Source organism: Miniopterus natalensis, chromosome 6 (genome assembly GCF_054644295.1).
Source record: "Miniopterus natalensis isolate mMinNat1 chromosome 6, mMinNat1.hap1, whole genome shotgun sequence".
In the NCBI taxonomy this organism is placed as follows: domain Eukaryota; kingdom Metazoa; phylum Chordata; class Mammalia; order Chiroptera; family Miniopteridae; genus Miniopterus; species Miniopterus natalensis.
In genome coordinates this window covers 48952989-48974827 of record NC_142086.1, presented here as the reverse complement: position 1 = coordinate 48974827, position 21839 = coordinate 48952989, and the positions used below count along the sequence as shown (strand labels likewise).

Here is a 21839-nt window from a genome sequence, read left to right as displayed (position 1 = left end):
TTTAATGAGGTAATTATGTATGTGTAAGTGTTTAGGGAAAGTGTAAAATAAAGAGCTCCCTAAGGAAAATCCAAAAAGAATATCAGACAAAGCATTTGTTACTAGAGGGATATTCAGCTCCTCAAGTAACATGTAATACATTATCGTTCTAAAAATAGATTTTTGATTATTTGCCACTTAAGTGAGCATTATTTCCCATTTTCCCCATCTATTTTTACACTTGTCAGTTTGGGTAAAGAGGCTGGCATTTAGATAGTTAACATAGGTTATTTATTATAGAGAGATGGTGGTGAAGAGTGCAGGCTCTGGCTTTGAATACCAGCTTCGTTCGCCTCTTGACAGCTTGTGACCTTCAGCCAGGTTTCTTGTCTTCAATGTGCCTCATGTTCCTCATTTATAAAATCAGAATAATAGTGCTGATCTTAGAGTTTTGTTAGGATTAAATGACTTTTTATTTATTTTATTTTTTAAAAATTAAAAAATATATATCTTTATTGATTTCAGAGAAAGGAAAGGAGAGGGAGAGAGAGAGAGAAACATCAATGATGAGAGAGTCGTTGATCGAGCCCGCAACCCAGGCATTCGCCCTGACCGGGAATAGAACCCCGATCGCCCGGATCCTAGGTCGACGCTCAACCGCTGAACCACGCCCAGCAGGGCTAAATGACTTTTTAAAATGTAGAACCTTGTGACACTTGTTAATAGTCAACAAATGTTAATTATTATGTGATTCATTGTATTAGAAAACCAAATATTCCTTAAAAATATTTAGTTAACTACTGAATTTTGTTTTTGTTTTTTGATTGTTCAGGTTTTTATCAGGAGGCAGTCATTGCCAATTTATCCCATTTTGTATGTAAACTTGATTACTTAAAGTAATATCTTCCAGATTTCATCCTTGTAAAGAAACCAATTTCCATTTGTAAATAATAAAGAAATCTGTAAGGTGATATTTTAAAACTCTATGAATATCCTATTCCCAATAATCTTAGCAACTACTGAGGTCCTTGCCTGTCAAGTATTATGGTGGATCACTTTTTCTGCTTGTTTTCATCTAATTTCAAGAGAAATACATATTCATTATAGAAAAGATCTAAACTCAAAAATATAAAGGAAATATATTTCTACATACACACAGAGAGCAAGATAAAAATACACAGTACAGTTACTTAGGAATTTCCCAACGTTTATGTGGATTTTATTTGAAGGAGTATATATGTATTTATAAATTTCTTTAGTTTGTTTTGTCTAATTATATAAATACATACTAATCGGAAAAGTTTATAAAGTACCAAAGTGCATTAAAAAGTATAAAATTCATAAACATATCCATGACAAAGTTACTTATGTGTTTTCTTTTTCCTATGCCTCTTTTCTTATTCATACTAAGAATCCTAAAGAAATCTGTCCTTTTAGTTTTCCTGTCCTGCTTTTATTTTTCTTTCTTCCTGCCCTGCTTTTAAATAGTAACTTGGCTGTCATATTCCCCTGGGGGCTCTTGCCTGCCTATTTCCCCAGGTGTGGAAGTTGTTTCTATCTGGTCTCCGGTTACCTTTCCTGGCCTTGTGGGACATGTTTGGCAATTAGCTGGAACTACAGCAGCTGCTGCAGCCAAGGGGTTACTCTTGGAATAAAAGGTGTTTATGCTGCAAACTTGAAAGGAAAGGGAATTTAGGGGGAGAAAAATTTAATTGGGGGTTGTATTTAACTGCCTCCCCTTTTAAGAAACCACTACTACAAGAATCAACATCGTCTGGTGACCCTTCTGATCTTATTAGCAAACAATGTCTTTAAAAAAAAAAAAAAGTGACTGCTAATAGCGGTACACACTTTCTTGTGTTCTACCTTTGTTACTTGATTTTTTTTCTTCTTTACCATTTTAGTACTGAGAATTCATGTTACGAGAAATTAAGCCACTCACACACTAAACTATATTATTTCAAGGTAATTCAGGTTAGTTCTTTAGTTTATGGTTCTGTGACCTTTTAGCTTTAATGAAAAAAGCTAAACTTGCTCCAGTTTTGGGTTTAGAAAATCCCTCAGCCCTGGAGGTGCTCCAAGTGCTAAAACACTTGCAGTGGGATAAAAGGTTGAAGGGCAAGGTCAAGTCCAGAGTAGAGGACTAGAACTTGCCCGGCTGCCCTGAAGGCAGTTTGAGTTGGAACGGCTGGACTCAGAAGTTGGGTTCTAGCTCAGGAATAACAGTTTGGCCAAGGTGGCCCTGGCACGAATGATTCCACAGCAACCTGCAGGATATGAATGAAGGTTGTTCTTAATACACAGTTCTCAATACACGGGTGTGTATACCAGTGGCCTTGTCCTAGCGGCTGTCTCATTAGCCTGCACTTAATGGAAGCTGGAGATAATACAACTAAATTTTTTTTTTTTTATTTATAGAGAGAGAGGAAGGGAGTGGGAGAGAGAGAAAAACATTGATAGGAGAGCAAAACATCAATCAGCTGCCTCCTGCACATCCCCCACCAGGGATGGAGCCCAAAATCCCGCGTGTGCCTTGTCCAGGAATTGAACCAGCAACCTGTCAGGACACCCGGTGGCACTCAACTGGGCCACGCCAGCCAGGGCGCAACTACTGCAACTAAAGTTCTTATAAAAGGGTAATCTCAGAACCTTACGGCTGGAAAGCATGCTTGGATCCAAACCTAAATGGGTGCTGGGTGAAAAAGGTGTCAGGATTAAGAAGAAAAAAGTCACAGGGACAACAGTATGGTGATCACCAGAGGGGGGGGGCCCAGGAGAGGGTACGGGGGGGGCAGGAGAGGGTACGGGGGGGGCAGGAGAGGGTGCGGGGGGGCAGGAGAGGGTGCGGGGGGGGGCCGGAGAGGGTACGGGGGGGGCCGGAGAGGGTACGGGGGGGGCAGGAGAGGGTACGGGGGGGGCAGGAGAGGGTACGGGGGGGCAGGAGAGGGTACGGGGGGGCAGGAGAGGGTGCGGGGGGGGCCGGAGAGGGTGCGGGGGGGCAGGAGAGGGTACGGGGGGGGGCCGGAGAGGGTGCGGGGGGGGCAGGAGAGGGTGCGGGGGGGGCAGGAGAGGGTACGGGGGGGCAGGAGAGGGTACGGGGGGGCAGGAGAGGGTGCGGGGGGGGGCCGGAGAGGGTGCGGGGGGGGCAGGAGAGGGTACGGGGGGGCAGGAGAGGGTGCGGGGGGGGGCCGGAGAGGGTGCGGGGGGGCAGGAGAGGGTGCGGGGGGGCAGGAGAGGGTGCGGGGGGGCCGGAGAGGGTACGGGGGGGGGGCCGGAGAGGGTACGGGGGGGGCCGGAGAGGGTACGGGAGGGCAGGAGAGGGTGCGGGGGGGGGGCCGGAGAGGGTGCGGGGGGGCAGGAGAGGGTGCGGGGGGGGCAGGAGAGGGTACGGGGGGCGAAGGGCGGCGGAGGGAGGCTGGGTCGGCGGGGAACGCAGTGCCACGCACAGGTGCTGTTACAGATCGTAGCCTGAAACCTGTACTAACCAGTGTCACCCCAATAAATTCAATAAGATAAAATTTAAAAAGAGAAGAAAAAGAGGGAAAACTACCAGAACAAACGAAACCGCTAAAACTGGTCGCCGCAAAAAAAAAAAAAAAAAAAAGTTGTTGCCTGAGAAGCAGGACTGTTGGGGGCAGAGGGCAGGAGCAAGGCACTGTGGGTTTTCTTCATAAACCTTTTGCTACCATCTCATTCTTCTTAAAAAAAACCAAAAAAACACCCACCACCAAGCATTTATACTCCATTTGAAAAAACCATGTGTAATGCATTTAGAAACAAAGGATTTACGCCATAAGGGACGTTGAGCGGTCTCAAACATGTTGGGAACGGTAAAATAATCTTGGGACGATCCCCTTAGAAAACCAGGGTGTGAAACGCCACCAGAAGCCGCTGGGGACAGGTGTCCGGGCCACGGGAACCCGCCCCCGGCGCCCCGGGCGGGACTCGCGCGACCCCGGCGAGGCGGCGGCGGAGTGCGCAGGCGCGGGGCGCGCGTCCTCCCTTCCCGGAAGTCGCCGGGGAAGGTTCGGAGGGACCGCGAGACCCTGCGGTTTGGCAGCTTCTCTGAGCGAAGAGACGTGACTGAGCAGGAGCCAGGACTCAGTGCCGAAGGTGCCAGCGGCGGGGCCACCCCGCTCGCAGCTTGAGGAGACCACTCCCTGCCCCTGCTTACGGTCGCGGATGAGCCCAACGGAGCCGAAGAACGGGGCGCGCGCCCGGCAACCGCGGCGGCAGACCCTGAGGCCGGGGGAGAAAAGCGGGGCCCCCTCCGCCAGTGACGGCTGGTGGAAATCTTCCGGCGGAAGCCGAGTGTATGCCGAGCGCTGCAAGGGACAGATTAATTTGAACTTAAACTGAAGGTGTTTAAAGGCAACGCGCCGTTGAATGCAGTGCCTGGGCCCAGAAGACGCCGTCTGGGATGCCTCGTGCCTCGTTTGGCTTTCAGAGTTAGTAAAGAAAAAGCAAAGCAGATGTTCTCTAAATCATTCGATTTAGCACCATTTCTTGAACATCTTCTCGATGGCAGCCCCTCTCATCTGGTCATGACCCTTGGAATACTGCAGGATAGACTTGTGAGCTTCTTCAAGAGCGCTTCATCAACGTGACACAGCTCGGGTTCCTTCAAGGCGGAGCCTGCGGTGCCACAGCACAGACCTGAACGGTCGCGGGGGAACCAATTGAGCGTCGAAGAGGGTGGAGCAGGGCCTGCACAGCTGGAAAACGAGGAGGGGAATGAGCAAGAAGGGACTTGATCAAGAAAACCCAGTGAAGAGAATCTTAGAAGTGTTGTGAAATTAGTCTTGAGACGCTGCTAAAGCATCTGTTTTTGTCCTTAATGATTGATACAGATTCTTTTTCTCCCACTGTGGAAAATATTTTTTATATGGCCTTCAGTATAAGAGATGGTTTAGCAAGAATGAGGATTGACCAAAATAAACTGCCAGTAATAGAGCCTTTCAATATTAAGAAAGTGAATGAAGTGACCAGAACCCCCAGGTTTAGAAACAAGGTAGTTTTTGGTTTTCAGTACTGGTAGGAATCTGCAAAATTTGTAAATGTCAAATGCTGTGGTTTCTTCCTGCTATTGCAAAGGCTGGGCTCTAAGATATCAATCTTTTGTGGGGGGGAAAATTCACTAGCATATTCATAAAAGGGGAAAAAGAAAAGAAATCTGGCCTTTCATTTTACAGATGAGGAAACCGTGACCCAGAAAGGGAAATGACTTGTCAAAGATCACACTGAATCAGACCTGGGAGCTGGAGTCATGCTCTTTGGCAGTGCCTCTCCTTACTCTGGGAGCTCATACCCCACTGTAACAGACAGGATGTGAGTGTCGCATCAGAAGAGGTTCATAAATCTATTCATCGTACTGAAGTACTGGCAGGAGATAAGAGGATTGGTTCTTTGGGATTAGACAGGATTTTAAGAAAATCTTAGTGACCCAAGCTCTACTTTATGATACAGATTTCTTTGGGAGATAAAATGGGTGAAATATTTTTTTCAGAGTTTAAGCAGGGTATGGGTAATCACTTATTGGGGTTATTGTCAAGAGGATTCAAATCACCGAAGTCCTTTCCAACCTGATTGTTTTGTTATTAACTGTCTTTCAGGACATATGTGCCCAGGAAGTATAGAGAGGAAGGAAACATCCTGCTTCAGTGTCTACTTTGAGTCAGGTATTGTGTTGTGCATTTTCATAGATGTTAATTCACAGTCTTCACTCTAAGCTTTCTAGATAGGTATACTCAGTCTACCTCAGGAGTTCACAAAGATTAGGTAACATGCTCCAAGCCATGCAGATAATAGGTGGTACAATTAACACTGTATTACACCATGTCTCATCTCCAGATGAGTGGGCAGAAGAGGATTACACATTTGTTCCCCATCCCCTCCCAAGTGTAGGTAACCCCTTGCACTGCTCAGTGAGTCTTCAGAGCAAGCAATTCCCATTACCCTCCTGGCCTAGCAGCTAGGGATGAAGCTGCAGTGGAGGCAGGGACACTCCTACTAAAAGAAAGGCATTTTGGTTGGCACATGTTCACAAAGCCTCCAGAGTTGCAGAGCTTAACATAATAGGCAGATTCTCATTGAATAATGAAGCCAAACTGCTTTCAAAATTCCCAGTTTAATAGCTCACCCTGGAAGACGAGACAAAAGATTCAGCTTTGAGACAAGCTTGAACCGTGATGACAGGAACTGGTTTGTGAAGGAAGAGGCAGGGATGAAGGGACCTAGGGAGTCAGACAACATCTGGAGCTCAAGTAGTTTGTGCTGCTGAAAGTCAGCAAGATCATTTTTTTAAGATTTTATTTTTAAAAGCAGTTTTAAATTCCTAGCAAAATTGAAAGGAAAAGTACAGTGAGATGTTCCACACATAGCAAGATTATTTAATGATCTTGAGTAAATGGCCATTTCCAGCAGGATCCACCCAATTTTTTGTGCTTCAGGGAGCATGAGCCAGCATCCCCTTGAGAAAAGGGATATGTGCTAGAGGCAGACTTCAGAGATGTCATTCCATCCCCATGTCTCTGCCTTTCTAAAGATGAACCCTGCTCCTGTCCTGTTGTTACATCTCAGATTAAACATACTCCCCGTGTTCATACTGTATCCATACTATACATTTCTGTGTCTTGAAAAGTGGCCATGGGGATGAGAAACGCACCCGTTACCTGTGGGCTACCTGAGGCATGTCAGTCACCTTCCTACTCTGTTATCTTCCATGGCTACCAGTTAGCCACAGAATTAAGTACCAATTCCCCAGCCTTCAGTCTGGTTTCTTTCTGGCCTCTTTATCCATTCCCTATAGCCCACACTGCCTCACCCATTCTGGCTGCGTGAGATTCCTCCTTCCTTGACTAGATTCCACCCTTCCCTCCTTCCAATCCTCTGCTAGGTTTCTTCTTCTGTAATTCTCCCTGCCCCTACACATTCCACCAGTTCAAATCTTCATCTTCCCTCCAAGTACAGCTTCAGTGGTGTAAGATTGCAAAGCAAAACTGATTTTAGCAAACTCTACTACAGGACAACCATGGACCAAAGCAGTTGGACGGTGGGGATTAAGTTCACTTCTAGCTCAGAGGCCATCCAGGAGGTCAGGATCTCTGCAGAGATCTGTGGAACCAACCTGCTTTCCTGAGGCGTGGCCTTCATGCTGCCAGGACTTGCACTACCCCTTAGGAGAAACTGGGCAGCAACAGCTGAGTCACACAGGCTGCCAGGGGCCAGCTAGGAGCAGAGCTGAGTTTCTTGGCATTTCTCTCACTTTCCCTTGTGGTAGACTTCTGCGGCTGTGCTGGGATTCAGACCTATCTCTGCTCCACAGTGAGATACTTCAGTTCACTCGGGATTTATTCACTCCAGTGTGCCTCTCACCTTAGCCCCAATCCGTCCATTCTTTCCCTCACTCATGATCACAGTATCAAAGCAACCCTAAAATGGGACTGCTGTGTTTGAGTTTAACACCTCCTGCCATGCTTCTTATCCTCTGCATGCTTTCGGTTACCTCCTGAAGCAGACAGTGCCCCTCACCTGGAAACCCTGCCCCAGCAGACACCTTGTCAGGTTGGAGCAAGTCCTGGTGCCTTGAGCAATTTACTTTGCTTGCCCTCACAAACACTTTGTTGACCAAGCAGTCCCATCTCTAACCTCCAGCAGAAAACTCAAGTGGGTGACCGGAAGGCAGGAGCCAGGTCCCATCAGTACCTGTGATTGCGTCCCAGACCCGCAGTATGTGGGTCCACCCTCTTATCTAAGCTTAGTCAGATCTTGCAGAATGGGGCTCTACTGAGATCCAAACACATTAGCTACTTGATAGAGGAACTCATTCCTGGCACCTAGCAGCTATTCAGAGTATGGTTGATTCAAAAGGGAAAGGGAAAAGAGGGTCCAGTGTAACTTTAGATGAAGATTTATATTTCACAAGAGTGCTCTGTGAACTTCAAATTTTCAGAACAAACTCTGAGCATGTCAGATCTGTCCATGGGACCCAAAGTCTTAGCTCCATTCTGAGCCGTGGTACATACCAGCCAAGGTCTGGACAGCTCCTGGTTCCTGACTCTCTTGGGCAGACCCAACAGAAGCTCACATTCCTGCTATGGATGTCACTGCTAGTTGATTCCTATTCAATTCCTGACACTTGACTTTGGGCTCTGAGCTGTTGAGATGGCTCCAAAAAGTATTACTCAACAGAGGTCAAGTCCACTGGCCTCACAGAGCACCTGTGCATCTGGGATCTAAGCATATCCAAGTTGTCTTTGTTCCCTTCAAGCTTTACATCTTCAGGGTTCCACTGTGGAGAAAAGACATAAAAGGTTCCTTAGTGGAACACATCCTTCTTATCTCCTACAATCCCCTAACAATAGGTCCAATACACAAGGACAAACAGGTAAGGACAGGTTAACCAGGCCTGTGTTTCTAGGACCTAACAGGGCAAGCATAACTTTACATGAAGGAATTAATGGACAGTCACCCTGAACAGACCAGCCCCCACCCCCTCACCATCCCCTTTTTCCCTGTTGTCACCAAGTCCTTCTCTAGTGAGACTGTCATATTCTCTTTATCCTAAGAATTCCCACCTCCATGCCTAACTCATTCCTGGAAAAGACCAGCAAATCCAACCCATTCTTTATGGTCCAGGTGAGTACCTCTTCTAGGAAGCCTACCCCGACTGCTTATGCCCATTGAGCTCCCACCCCCTTCTCTCTTTGTACTGCCTGTACCACTCATTTGCAGCTGAGCATGGACAGCCCTGCCCTTTCCCTGGGCATCTCCCTTGTCCTGTCAGATAGATGAACTCCTTAAGAGCAGGGCACTGATCTGTTCTTGTCCCCCTCACTGCCCCCGACTATGGTGTTTCCTCTAAACTTGAGGTCAGTAGACTTGTCAAAAACAAACACTTAAAACCTAATTCAGAGTGGTCACAACCAGTGAATATTTCATTGCTCTCAGACAAGTATGGAAAATTGAAATTTGCAGGGATAAGAAAGGTTAAAAAAGAGAGGTGGGCACACAGCACTGGTGAAGCTATTTGTGAAGTCCTCCTATTGCTCTAATATGATGGATGAGAGAGGGAACTTTGCACATGGACCAAGAGAAGGGAATCCTTAGTGATTCCAGCCATGAAGGCAAGTGAGGCATTGGGCTCAAGTCTTCCTTCTGTCACTAACGCTTTCTCTTCTCTGGGCCTTGGTTTCTCCATGTGTAAGCTGGGATTTTGTATCAGTAACTAGGTAATACGATCTCTTTTCTTTCTGAGTTTCTATGACTAACGATTCTGAGTCATAGGTCGCATTTGATAGAATCAAAACACCCGGAAAATAACAAGCAAAGGCCAAGTAGGCTGTATCAGCCCAGGCCAGATGATCTCTTTGGGCAAGAAAATAGAGTCAGGCATGGACATGCACTCCAAGAAAAATGCTTCACCAGATATTAAAATTGGAACTGTCAATCAGTCTAGTTCCTAAAGGTCCAGGATAAGGTCTTCAAGCCTTCCTGAGCCTGATAGTACCCATACCATGCCAGTTATAAAACACAAATTATGGCTTTGTTTTGGATAGAGAGTCTGATTCAATGAGTGATTTACTGATAGTAACAACTGAATTCTACTACTTTGTGATAAAAAACAGCATCATGTTAAAAAGACTACCTCATCCCCACTAACTGTGCAGGCCAGGGACTAAGCTAATTTGGTTGGTGCAGCTCAGTCCCCTGAACCTGTTTGGGTCTGTGCCAGCCACTCCCAGTGCTTATTTCTCACTTACTTGTGGCTGCAGATTTGGGGGGGGGTACATGTCTAAGCAAACTCCTTTGTGACTTTATCAAAGATCCCACACAGAAGAGCTTTCCAGCCCCTCAGCCTCTGGGGCCCAGTTGCCCCATGGCAGAAGTCAGAGCCTGTTCTCTGAGGATGGAAAGTGTGCTTTTTGATAAATGCTGTTTTCCAGCTAAAGCCCACGTTCTATATCACAGTTCTGAATGTGCTCTGGACCAACCTCACACAGTTCTGATTGTGTTCTGGTGACCCACCCTAGACCTTGTCTCTGGGTTGAGATCTAAGATTTTGCCCTGATGTTTCAGAGCCACTGCTCCAATTCTTGCTACACCTGACCAAGTCAGCTTCCAGCTAACAGAAATAGCCCGCCACTTTGATCAAGTCAACTCTTTGAAGTGGGTTAGGCTGTCAAAAACATTTTAAATCTCTTCTGATTTCCCAGAATAATGTGTTTTAAAACTTCATTTTAAGAAATAAAAACATTGCTAGAATCCAGCCATAAAGAGAATTTGAGCAAAAGATGATCTGTCTTATCAGAAACAGTCCTGGGAGACAACAGGCACAGGTGGTTATCAAAAAACATGTGCTGATCCATCACTTGGAGACAACAGCCAGCTGCCCAAGGTCTCAGGATGAAAATGTGGGGGAATGTTTAGCTCAATTACTGCAGCCACGCCCAGCACCACTAACCAGTGGCATCCTGCGGTTATTCAGCTTGTTCAAACACCTCTTTTCCAAACCAAGTTTCTTCCTTGGGTTACTCATCTTCTCTGAGTCCGTACTAGATGGTTTGGGCAAAGCAGAAAGAACTCTGAACTGAGAGAACCTGGAAAATTCCCTGATCCTAAGACTGACCTCTCATTTTCACATTCTTTTTTTTCCTAAAGGGATCTGGCATGGTCCCAGCCATCCAAGGGGAGGCTAACAAAAACAGGAACTGAAATCAAGCCGCAGGAAGTCCCTCTTGGAACAGAGAGAGAGAACAACTGTCCATACCTGCTCCAAGTTTAGGGCTTCCCAGTACTTGTGCTGCAGATTAAAAAGAAAGAAAGAAAAGTGTTTGATAGATTCTGCTCCCATTACAGAGCAGAGCAGAATTCAGCACCTGCCGCTGACTGCTCAGTGAGCCAGGAGGCAGGCCCTCTGATGGTCTGAGGGCAAAGGAATAGCTGACTTCAGCAAGCAGAGAGGCAGCAGCTTTAAGCAGCTGCAATTGAGTTAAATGATCAATAGAATAATTGTGATAATTATGAAGGGCTGCAGGTCCTTGGAAAAATTATAACCCATACAGATTTTTAAATGACTATTATTAGAAATTATTATTACCAGGTATAATAATAATAACTCTTCCACTTATTAACCACATGGTGGAGATGAGTCAACTCAAAACCACGAAACTAAGAAAGAGAGATACAAATAAAATCCCCACCTTGAAAATATGAGGTATTTGCTACCAGCCAAGATTCATTTTTAATCAGCCTTTATTGCACGATTGGTTCCACCCCAAGCCTCAAATATGTCTGAGTCAGTTCTTGAAGGGCGGCTTCGCAATCTGCTCGCATCCTCAGGCACTGCATGCAGTGCCTGGGAGACATGTTCTGACAGAGCTATGAATCTACAAATGCCAGTTGTATTGATCTGTGAATGTCTATTAAGTGGAACAGCTGTCAATCTGAGCAGTTCACGGGATTTGGCATTATTGTCACATTAAAACCAAGCCTCTATTGTTCAGTTCTTTTACATTTCCATTTTAAACAGCTTTTCAATTATAAGATTTTCAGTCATACACAAAGAATAACCTCATAAACACCTATGGACACATCCTGTTTTATTTGCTTTAGCTCCTCAATTTTTTTATTGGCTGAAGTATTTTAAAGTAAATAATTATAAATGCTTCAACAGGTGTCTCATTGATAAGGACATTTTTTAAAATTCTAAGCACAATGCCATTATTATACCTAACAAAATTAGTAATAATTGCATAGCATTCATGTTTTAATGACATCCTGATGGGGGGATATAAACAGAAAAAAAAAGATTAATTTGAGAGACACAAAATCACTAAAAATGATGGTTCCACACACACTGCAAAAGACAGAAATGTTGATGACAACATAGGGGTCCAAAAGTTAAATAGCTTTTACAAATAAATATAGACGTTCATGCAAAATAGAAACTGTAATCTGTGGTCACCACAATGAGTGAGTGTTTGTTAAAAAAATTACTAAATATAATGTGATATACTGGATTGTTACCTGGAACAGAATAAGAATATTAACGGACTATTGGCGAAAGCTAAATAAAATGTGAAATTTAGTAATGTACTAACATTAATTTCTTAGTTTTGACCAATGTAGCATGGTTTTTATATGATGTTAACATTAGGGGAAACTGGGCAAAAGTATACAGGAACTCTCTGTACTACCTTTGCAACATTTCCATAAATCTAAAATTATTCCAACATAAAAGTTTATTTAAAGCCAAGCAAACAAACAAGCAATCAAATAAAGAAGCTTAAGGGTCCCCCTAACTGGGTTGAAATGAAACCTTGAAACTTCTTTCCCAGTCTTCAGCATCACAGGCAATTTAATATTTAAGAAGAATGCCCCCTAGTGGAAGTAGTAGCAGGGTTTTTAAAAAATTTAAACCAATAAGGATAACGTGCCTGAATACAATTAACTCAAATTTTTGTAACTGAGGTCTCTCCCCACTCCCGAAAAGTAAAGAATAAATAATATTTTATACTCTTTTCCACACACACTCCAAATTGTGCAAATGGCTGTTCTTCTACCTTCAACTGTAATGAGTATTTCCACATATCCTTAGAGGACCACAATTCCATCAGGTTTGTGAACCACAGCTTATAGTACTTCAATTCACCTCATTTCTAAAAGCACACTTTGTCATGCTTCTGAAGCCAAGAGGTATCCAGTAGCCCTTGTCCAAAGGACATATGGTAACTTTTCCTTTGTTCCTGAACACTCTAAGGTGTGTCTTAGCCACTGAAAAATGGTCAATTTCCAGGCTTACATTTTAGACTATGGGAGCTGGATATGCCTCACAGACCATTTGTCCAACTCCTACCTCTTACCTTTGGGGAGAAGTGACTTCTCCAACACTGGAAAGGTGAGATATTGTTGCACTTAGAACTGACTATAAAGGCTTTTTGTTTCTTCTGATTATAAAATTTTAAGACTGGCCAGAGACATACCAGTTACAGTTCTCTCTTAATTTTATTAAGCCAATTTCCTTTTGGCCTGATACTTTACACACTTTTAAACATTCCACTGTATGCTTCAAAAATCTCATCCTTTCTATTTTTTTTAAAACCCGCACAATATTTATAGTTCCTTAATTAAGGAGTTCTTTGACACTTACTCTAAATCAAGCACGTGTTTCACCTCCCACACTTTCTTTCCTCCTTCCTCCTCTCTAACTGCCCAAACTCCCCGCACTGCTCTTCCTTCCCAGGCTGCTGTGGGGAAAGGGGATGTGAGATGAGAAAATGCATCACAGGCCATGAGGTGCTGTGTGAAAGGTCCATCGTGAACTGGATCAGCGAGAGGGAAGTTCTGACCCACAGTAGCATGGTTTCCTTTATAAAGATGACACAGTTTCACTTCAGGGACATCTGAAGGTTGGAACAAAAGGGTCAAGAAAGAAGCATGTGTATTAAAACGGTGGGCAGCAGAGGCTGGGAGCAGCACCTCCAACTCTAGTCACAAGGAGATATAAATACTGCTTTAGGCCAAATCCCAGGACTACCACTGGGAAAGGCCTTGGCAACCTTGGCTCCTGTTCCTGATTTTTATAAACTCATTTTTCCCATTTTTATTGAGATAGAGTTAATATATCACATTGAATGCGCCTAATTTTTTGGAAGAAATTTTGCTGCTCAAATGCTGCTCAGAAGAACTGAAAAAGAGGTCTAGAGAAGAGCCAGAAGTACAAACAATCAGGTTTGATTCAGGAGCAGGGTTGCCAGATAAAACACAGGATACCCAGTGAAATATGAATTTCAGATAACAAATAATCTAAAATTCAAATTACATTGGATGTCCTGTATTATTTGCCTGTTAAATCTAGCAACCCTACTCTGGAGTGCAGGGAAGGCTTCCTGGAAGAAGCAGGATTTAGCCAGTGCCTTGAAGAGCAGGAAGATTGAAATAAGCAAAGAAACTCAGGGAAGAGAAAGCTGGCCAGATGTGCAAGAAAAACCAGCAGAGTTGTCCCAGGGCCAGACGACTAAGTGTCCTGGAGGTCAGTCTAACGGGTCCAGACTTAAACTATAAGCAGTAAGGAGCCACAGAAGGCCTTAGAGCAGGGAGGCCATGGGGTCGAGTACTGGGAAGCTCCTGGGTAGGAGCAATGCAAGGAGAGATGGAGGCAGGACCTCAGTCAGGAGCACCTGCATTGGTTCAAGTGGAAGTAGTAAGGCTCTTCCCTGGATTTTGGGCAGCAGGTTTGGAAATACTTCTGGAGACTGAGGAGGCCAGAGGTGTTTCAAGTGGCATCTGGGCAGACCCAGCAGCCTGAGCCGCTGCGGTACTACCAAGGACATTAACAAGTTTGGCAGGTGGTTGACTCTTGTTTTCTTGATAGAAGCCTTTCTACTGCAAAGAATTGACTCAGTGTAATTAACCTCCTTTCAACCACAAACTTTGACACTTAAGGTCACGTTGCCAAATGGGGTCTTAAAGATCACCCACGATGAGCTGGGGTTTCACGATGAGCATTTATGGGACCACTGCTCTGTTGTATCAAAGCTCCTTCACATTCTGATCTTGGTGGAGCCTCACCAGCCTCCCTGAACTTACCATCTCTACTTTCAGAACAGGCCCAGATAAATGAGTGGGTGCTGTCTGGTTCCATGGCTAAAAGGGCCAGAGTGAGTAGCAAAGCCCACTTCCAGCCCTGTGTTCACTACGCAGCATATAGCACCTTTGGGAGCCTTGCAAAGCCCCACCAGCACCCCCATGTGACCCTCACAGTCACTCTGTAATATAGGCAGGGAAAGTCTCGTGATTCCCACATGCAGAGGGAGAAGGGAAAACTTGAAGCCCAGCTCGAGGCTGTCTGGACTGTGTCCGCCCAACTCCTGATTGGTCCTCTCTCTGCTGCACAACCCCTTTCCTGGAGTGAGGGGTGCAGTGGAGTGTCTTTCCTCACCCCAGGGGAGCCTGCTGGCTGCCACACACATTTCAGGATGTACTATCTTTCACTCTCTCATGGCAGGCAATGCCACCTTCCTGAGGAGGAAACAGATCAGTGGAAAAACCACATCCTCAACTTCACTTTTTGCCTTTGGTACCTATTGGAATGTTCTGGCCTCTTCTTACTTATATGTATTTTCTCTAACATGAGCACTTTTATAGTCCGTGTGTGCGAGTGTGTATGTGTTTATTTATTCCTTAAAAGAATGATTTGGCTTTAAGAATGACAAATGTACAGCCCTGGCCAGTGTGGCTCAGTTGGTTTGACATCATCCTGTGCACCAAAAGGTCACCTGTTGGATTCCCGATCAGGGCACATGCCCGGGTTTTGGGTTCAATCCCCAGTTGGGGTGCACACAGGAGGCAACCAATCTATGTTTCTCTCTCACATAGATGTTTCTCTCTCTCCCTTCCTCTCTAAAATCAATTTAAAAAAACATTTAAAAAAGAATGACAAATGTCCAAGGAATCTGTCCTGGTCTGCTGCTGGTGCTGGAAACAGGGTTTGGAGAAGGAAAGAACAGTCCCAGTTGTAAAGAGCCTAGGATATAGATAGCAGGAAACACAGGCCTGGGACTCAACCCTCTTTCAGACAGCTCAATCTGGGGTTTGGCTTCGTTCCTCTCCCCTCTCCCCCTCCCTAGAACCTCTAACGCTCCAGTCAGTCATTCTCTAACATGCAGACTTTGTTCCAATGACAGAAACAGCCTCCTTGCAGAATTCCTACAAGCTTCCTATGCAGGTCTACAGCATAACTAGGAAGCGAAGGAAAAAAATAACTAAATGCGCTTTTCACATAACTGAACTTAATCTTTTTTTTGTATCCCAGAGACTAAAAAATAAAATAAAGCCTTTAAAAGGCAGAGGAACAGTTTCAATGCAGGGGGAAAGTCAACCCTGCACTCATAAAACAGGTGCTGGCTGCCCCGGAAAGTGAGATGGCCACTCCTGAGCGCCTGCTCCCTCTGGGCCTCGGCTCCCACCTGTAGTCCACAGGCAGGCACAGTCACCCTTACTCAGCATCTGCTCAGCACGCTCTCTGGATGGCTGTGCCAGGAGCGGAGCTACCTTGTGTTGAAGGAGTGAGCAAATGAATGAGTGCATCCAGTCTCTGTGGAGTACACCACCTCTTTCGGAGCTGTCTGGAAACTGACACAGCCCAAGCAAATGGCCTGAGGCTCCAAAACCATTCATGTAATGCCTTGACCAGCCCAGCCAGTGGACACTGGAGGAGAGGTGAAAATACTCAAGGTCTCCTTCCATGTGAGCTCCCACAACCTGATCTGTCTCTGTTTCACCCCTTCTCCTGTGCTGCCGTCACTGGAATTACTTGCAAATCCCAATGTTTATCCTGCCTATTAGATAGGGCACTCGCGGAGAACCTAGGCAGAGCACAGGCGAGTGGAGAGAGTTCTGAGAGTCCGTTTTCTCATCTATAAAATGGGTATGATGGATGATAAACCTGGTGCTGATACCACCCTGGGTATGAGTTCCTGCCAAGGCAGTGGAGCATGCATGGTGGTTACAACAGGAGCTTCAGAGGGGGCGGAGCTGAGTTCAAATCCCAGGTCCGCCAACTATTATTATTATTATTAATTTTGCGGGAGGGGCAAGTTACTTAAACTCAATGAGTCCCAGTCCCCTCTTCTGGAAAACGAGGATGACAAAGGAACCTGCCTCCGGGCTGTTAAGAGGATGACACCAAACAGTGACTATAAAGTATACAACATAAAGTGCCTGGCTCGTGACACGCACACAGTCGCTATTAGACACGCACAATGAGTACTATTATTCTTATGAATGGACTTTAAAACACTTAGTGACTTTGAGTGCTGGGGATGCGGTGTATTGTGGCACCACCCCAGCACTGCAGGAAGTAGGTATTCATAACAGTCGGTATGTGCCCCAAGGACACAGACGAAAAATCATCCTCTGAGAGTTAAGTTACGAAATCATAAAAAACCACGGAAGAGATAAACACACCATCTTAACATCACATAGTGGCCCCGGGCTCACAGGCCTCCATAGTGGGAGCAGGAAGCGTGCACAGATGGACCCATGGGGTCAAGCAGAAGCCCAGTTGGTTGGCAACAATGAGAGGTGGTCAAGGTCACGGAAGCCCACCTCAGCAGATCCAGGGGACCCAGCTGGGGTGGGGGACATTCCAAGGGAGGGGAAAAGAGCCCCAGGTATCTCAGCAACCCAATGCCACAAAATATTTAAATTGCGAAATCCTGGAGCAAGAGAAGTTACACAATGGAGGAAGTGATGACCAAAGACCCTGCATTGATCCACAGGATCCAGGCCCTTTGGAATGTGGGCTGAAGGAGCAAGGCAAGGCTCAGACTCTTAGCTGTGACCTACTAATCAAGTACCTTCTGCCCTGTGAGGGGGGTTTCAAACCTCCACCCGCAGAAAGTGTTTGCTAAATGAGTGTCTAAATGGACAGGTCAAGTGCCAAGTTACACTCATCTGCTAAAAGACAATTTCTTTTTTCTTTTTTTTTTTTTTTTACAAATGTACTTACTGATTTTTAGAGAGAGAAGAAGGGAAGGGAGAGGGAAAGAGAGAGAGAAACATTGATCAGTTGCCTTCCGTATGTTCTCCCTGGCAAACTTTCGGTGCATGGGACAACGCTCAATCGAGCCACATTGGCCAGAGCTAAAAGACACCTTCTTGCTCACATTCAGCTGTAAAGGAACCAGGATCTTTAAGGAATGTTGCCCCCAAACAGGGATTGTGAATCTTGCACAATCCCTCTACCAAGAGGCAGTTAGTTGCTGCTTGATAGGTTTGTGAGTTAACTTTAATTTTCTTCTTTACATTTTCCAAATTTTGTAAAATAAGTATGTATTACTTTTAAGAACAGAAAATATAGATTATCAGAGGCCCAACAGATCACATACCTGACAAAAGTTTCACAGTGCCCTGCTCATATATTAAAGTATTTGCACAGGGGGCCCTACAACCCATTTGACCTGTTAGTACATGTGCTTAGTGAAATTCTAAGGTATTTGTTTAGAGGACTCAGGAGCTTTGTATGTTTACAGGTCTCAGTGTATGTATGTTTTAGGGAGTGAGGAGGATTGTGCTAGGGGTTATGAAGGGGGTGGGCTGGAGTAGCTGTACTTCTAAAACATATTCCTTTTAATATGTGCAAAAGCATTAATTTTCATTTGCCTAATTTAAGAGCATGACCTTGTCCCCTTAGAATTTATATAGTTAAAAAAATAAATGTCTAAAAAGAGAAAGATAATAGAGTAGGAAAAGAACAAGTTAGTGCAAAACAGAGAAATGGCCCAAACCAGCCACAAAGCAAATGTCAAATTTTTCAAGGTCAAATGTCCAATCCTTACCTTAATTGTGGGTGGGCAAAAAAAATCACCCTTGTTTCCACAGAGCAAATGTTGCCCCCTGCTCTCCCCAGGCCCTCCCTTGTTCGGCGACTTAACTATCCCTTCTCCTCACTGAACACACTTTGCCATCAGGCTCTTTGTTTCCCGTTTAGTCTTAGATTGCTGCCAAACTGCTGGCTCCAAGCTGCCAAGCCATGTGCTTGCATGACTGAAACCAAGAAATAAACAACACGGGGATACACAGGCCCCAAATGGTCCTCAGTCTGGCACAGAATTCCTCACTCAAAACACAGCTCTTAATGACCGGCTGTGTTCCAGGACCTAGGGATACAGAAAGACAAAGGTGGCCCGGGCCCTACACCTAAAAGCTCATGCACAGCCTGGCAGAGAGACAGGCCCCCACAGCTCACCAGCTACACACCAAACAGTAGAAATTGTGTGAGAGGCATATGCTCCGGGCACCTAAGAGAAGGAGCCATTAATCTCTGTTGTGTGTGGAGGGGGGGTTAGTTTCACACAGCAGGTGGCATCTGGGTAGACTTCTGACCCATGGAAATTGGGCCAGAGAAAACCCAGGCAGAAAGGCCCAGACGACAGTCCACAGCCAAGGTGGACATCTAGGTGAGGCAGGGGAGGGGCACGAGCCTGGGGCAGGTATGAAAGGTCAGGAACCTCACACTAAGGAATCTGGACTTTGTCCAACAGGCTCTGAGTCTTTCAGGTTTCAGGGTCCACTATGAGTTCAACAAATCTGAGGATGGCTAATGGATTATTTTGCCCAATAAGACCATTAAGACCAAAACAAAACTCACACCAACTACTACATATTATCATCATCATTTCATAAAAGGGCGTTTTAATACCAAAATAGAACATAAACCCAGAATGAAGGACAGTCCATCCCCCTGCTGATGGCACATGTCCACTACACAGTCCTGTTCTCATTCTCCAGACACAGGGCTGCAAGCCACAGCTGTGGGCCTGAACAGGACAGCTCAGACCTGAGGGTTACACCCGTTTGTGATATGCAAAAAGTGACATGATCCCAATGGTACCGTAGGGTGCAGCTGGTGCTCCTGGGGTTGGGTGGGGGGCGCTGCCATGGTCACATGGGTTTGGGAAACACTGAGGCCCTTTCAAAGTTTATTATTCATACACTTATTTTTGTAACTGAAAGTGCAAGTGATTCTTGGCGACTGCGCCGCACTATGCAGTGTTTCCCTTACTGATTTGACCTTGGAAACCCCTTCTCAGCGCTGACAGCGGGAAACTCCTCAGGCGGGAGTCAGCAGGCTCGTTCATTATTTAGCAGGCGTGAGGTTAGCGTGGGCGGACCGAGAACCGCAGCGCAAGCAGCCAGGAGGCGCCCACAAGGGTAATGAAGGACGCCCATGCACCCGCAGGCAGACAGCAGCGTGTACCTCAAGGTCGGAGTTGATGGAGGGAACCTCGGAGGAGCTGCTGGAAGACACCCGGGCCCGGATCACCTGAATGGGAGGGTAGGAGGGGGGCTCCTGCAGGGACACGTCTCCAGCGCTTATCTGTCCGTCGCCCGGCAGCCTGGTGGCGCTGCAGCCTGCCTGCAAGGTGGCATCTATCATTTTTTATCTGTATTCTATCAATCATCTAACAACTATCTAGCTTTCTATCTATATTCTATCAATCAATCATCTGCCTATCTATATCTGTTTATCTATTTCTCTATCATCTATATTTCAGAAGAGAGCTTCTCCCCACAGGGGTCGTGGAGGGTGGGGGTCCGCTGGGCTTCCCCAGAGATCCCTGAAGCTCTGAGGGCTGGGGTTTCAGAGCCCCACAGTCATTCCACTGAAACACCGCAGGGGAACAACTTGACTTCTGGACCAGACTAACTGTGACCTTAGCAAGAAATTAACCCTCTGAGCCTCAGCTTCCTAATCTATAAAAGGGGGTGGTAATCCCTGCTTTGCCTCCCTTGAAGTCATGTCACAGGGCTCCCTTGTAAATGTCCTGGATACATAAGAAGAACGGCTATTGTACTGGACCCCAAATCACACAGGGCTCCAGCATGACTGGAGGCTGACTCCAGCATAAGTGCGGTTTCATGTGAGAGTCTCTGGACAGGCAGAGAAAGTCCACAGAAGAGACAGAGGCAGTGTTCTGGGCGGCCCCTGGGTGGGGTGTGGGAAGCGGGGGAAACAGAAGCCTCCCAGGCAACAACCATAGATCCTATGAAAACCTTGGGGCCTGACCTGAGGCAACAGATAAAATGGAGCTTTCAAATATGCCAATCCTTTGATGCCCATGACCCATCGCCCTTGGCCCCTCAGTTCGGCCTGAACTGCGCTGCAGCTCTTGGAAAATCTCTCCTTAGGACTAGTGTTCGGGAGGGGATGCTGGGAAGACGACTAAGCAGCCTGTGGCTCTTGCTGCCCACCTCCAGGTGGCCATCCAAACAGGACATACGTCGGCACACATGGCCTCAGGGCACCTGTCTCACCACAGCCTTGTCCACTGAGACATTCTCATGAAAAAGGACAGTTTGCTAAGTGAGCTGGCCTGATATGACAGCACTGAGAGTACATTCTCTTTATGAAAGCGCAGGTCCCAGAATCAGACAGGCTCAGTTTAAGAGCTATGTCTGTGATTTTCTAACTATGGGATTTGGACAAGTGACTTAACCCTCTCTGTGCCTCAATTTAAAATAATAAAAGTATTAATTATTAAATAATAACAATAGAAATAGTATCTATCTCATAGGTATTATGAAAATTTGTGTTAATGATAATTTTAAAAACAACCATTTATCAAGGGCTTACCTGGTGTCAGCCATTATGGCCAAGGGCAGTATGTAGAGACCTAAAGGGCACAGACTCAGGTAGAGACAAATCTGAGTCCTGGTTCTACCACTGACAAACTGTGTGGCCTTGAGCAAGTTGTGTAACCTCTCTGTGCCCCATTTTCCTTATGTGAAAATGAGGATAATACTTCAAGGGTTGGCTGTGAGGATTAAAAGAGTTAATCTATATAAAGCACTTAGACCAGTACTCTTAAGCTCTATGACCAGTACAATAAGCATCGTGGAAGCACTGGCTTAGTATTTACTCAGAGCCTGGCAAGTAGTTCGCCCTCAATAAACAGACCATCATGGGAATGGGAGCTCTAGAGCCCACTGAGGTCACCTCCAGCCCAGACGGACTGCGGGGCTCCAGACTCCCTGCGGGGAGCTATCTCAAAGACACCTTTCGCCCTCTGGTGGACACTGAAGCAAGAGGCCAGGGGCAAGTATTTGCTGAAAAATGCGCTGGCTGGCCTGGGTGGGAGAGAACCGAGGAGGGACACATTCTTCTCTCATGGCGTCTGCTCCCCAGCAGGAATCTACCCAACATGCAGGTACTGGAAGGGTTAAAGTAAATGCATTTTTGCACTATTATTTTTCCAAAGTTCCATGATTTAAAAATGTCTTGTGCAAAGCTTTGGTCAGATGCTGCCAGGGTTCCCTGCACTTTTTCCCCAGGGCCTCCCATCAGCCACCCACCC

The 21839-nt window shown here is 45.8% G+C and overlaps 1 protein-coding gene across 6 annotated transcripts in view; it reads right to left on the bottom strand.

The window, feature by feature from the left end:
* Positions 1–4570: 4570 nt before the first annotated feature.
* The window catches only part of TMEM44 (transmembrane protein 44), a 28805-nt gene continuing 11536 nt past the window's right edge, over positions 4571–21839 (bottom strand). Inside the window, exons 9-11 of one of the 6 annotated variants that reach the window (XM_087818229.1) lie at positions 19742–19900; positions 10748–10780; positions 6244–8269 (exon numbers count right to left, since the gene is read on the bottom strand). In XM_087818229.1, coding sequence (XP_087674355.1) covers positions 8159–8269; positions 10748–10780; positions 19742–19900 — 303 coding nt within the window. In that variant the 3' untranslated portion in view covers positions 6244–8158. Of the gene's footprint in view, positions 4695–6243; positions 8270–10747; positions 10781–11214; positions 13383–19741; positions 19901–21839 lie in introns of those variants that run through there. The other 5 variants (XM_087818231.1, XM_087818234.1, XM_087818230.1 and 2 more) reach the window with 5 other exon arrangements.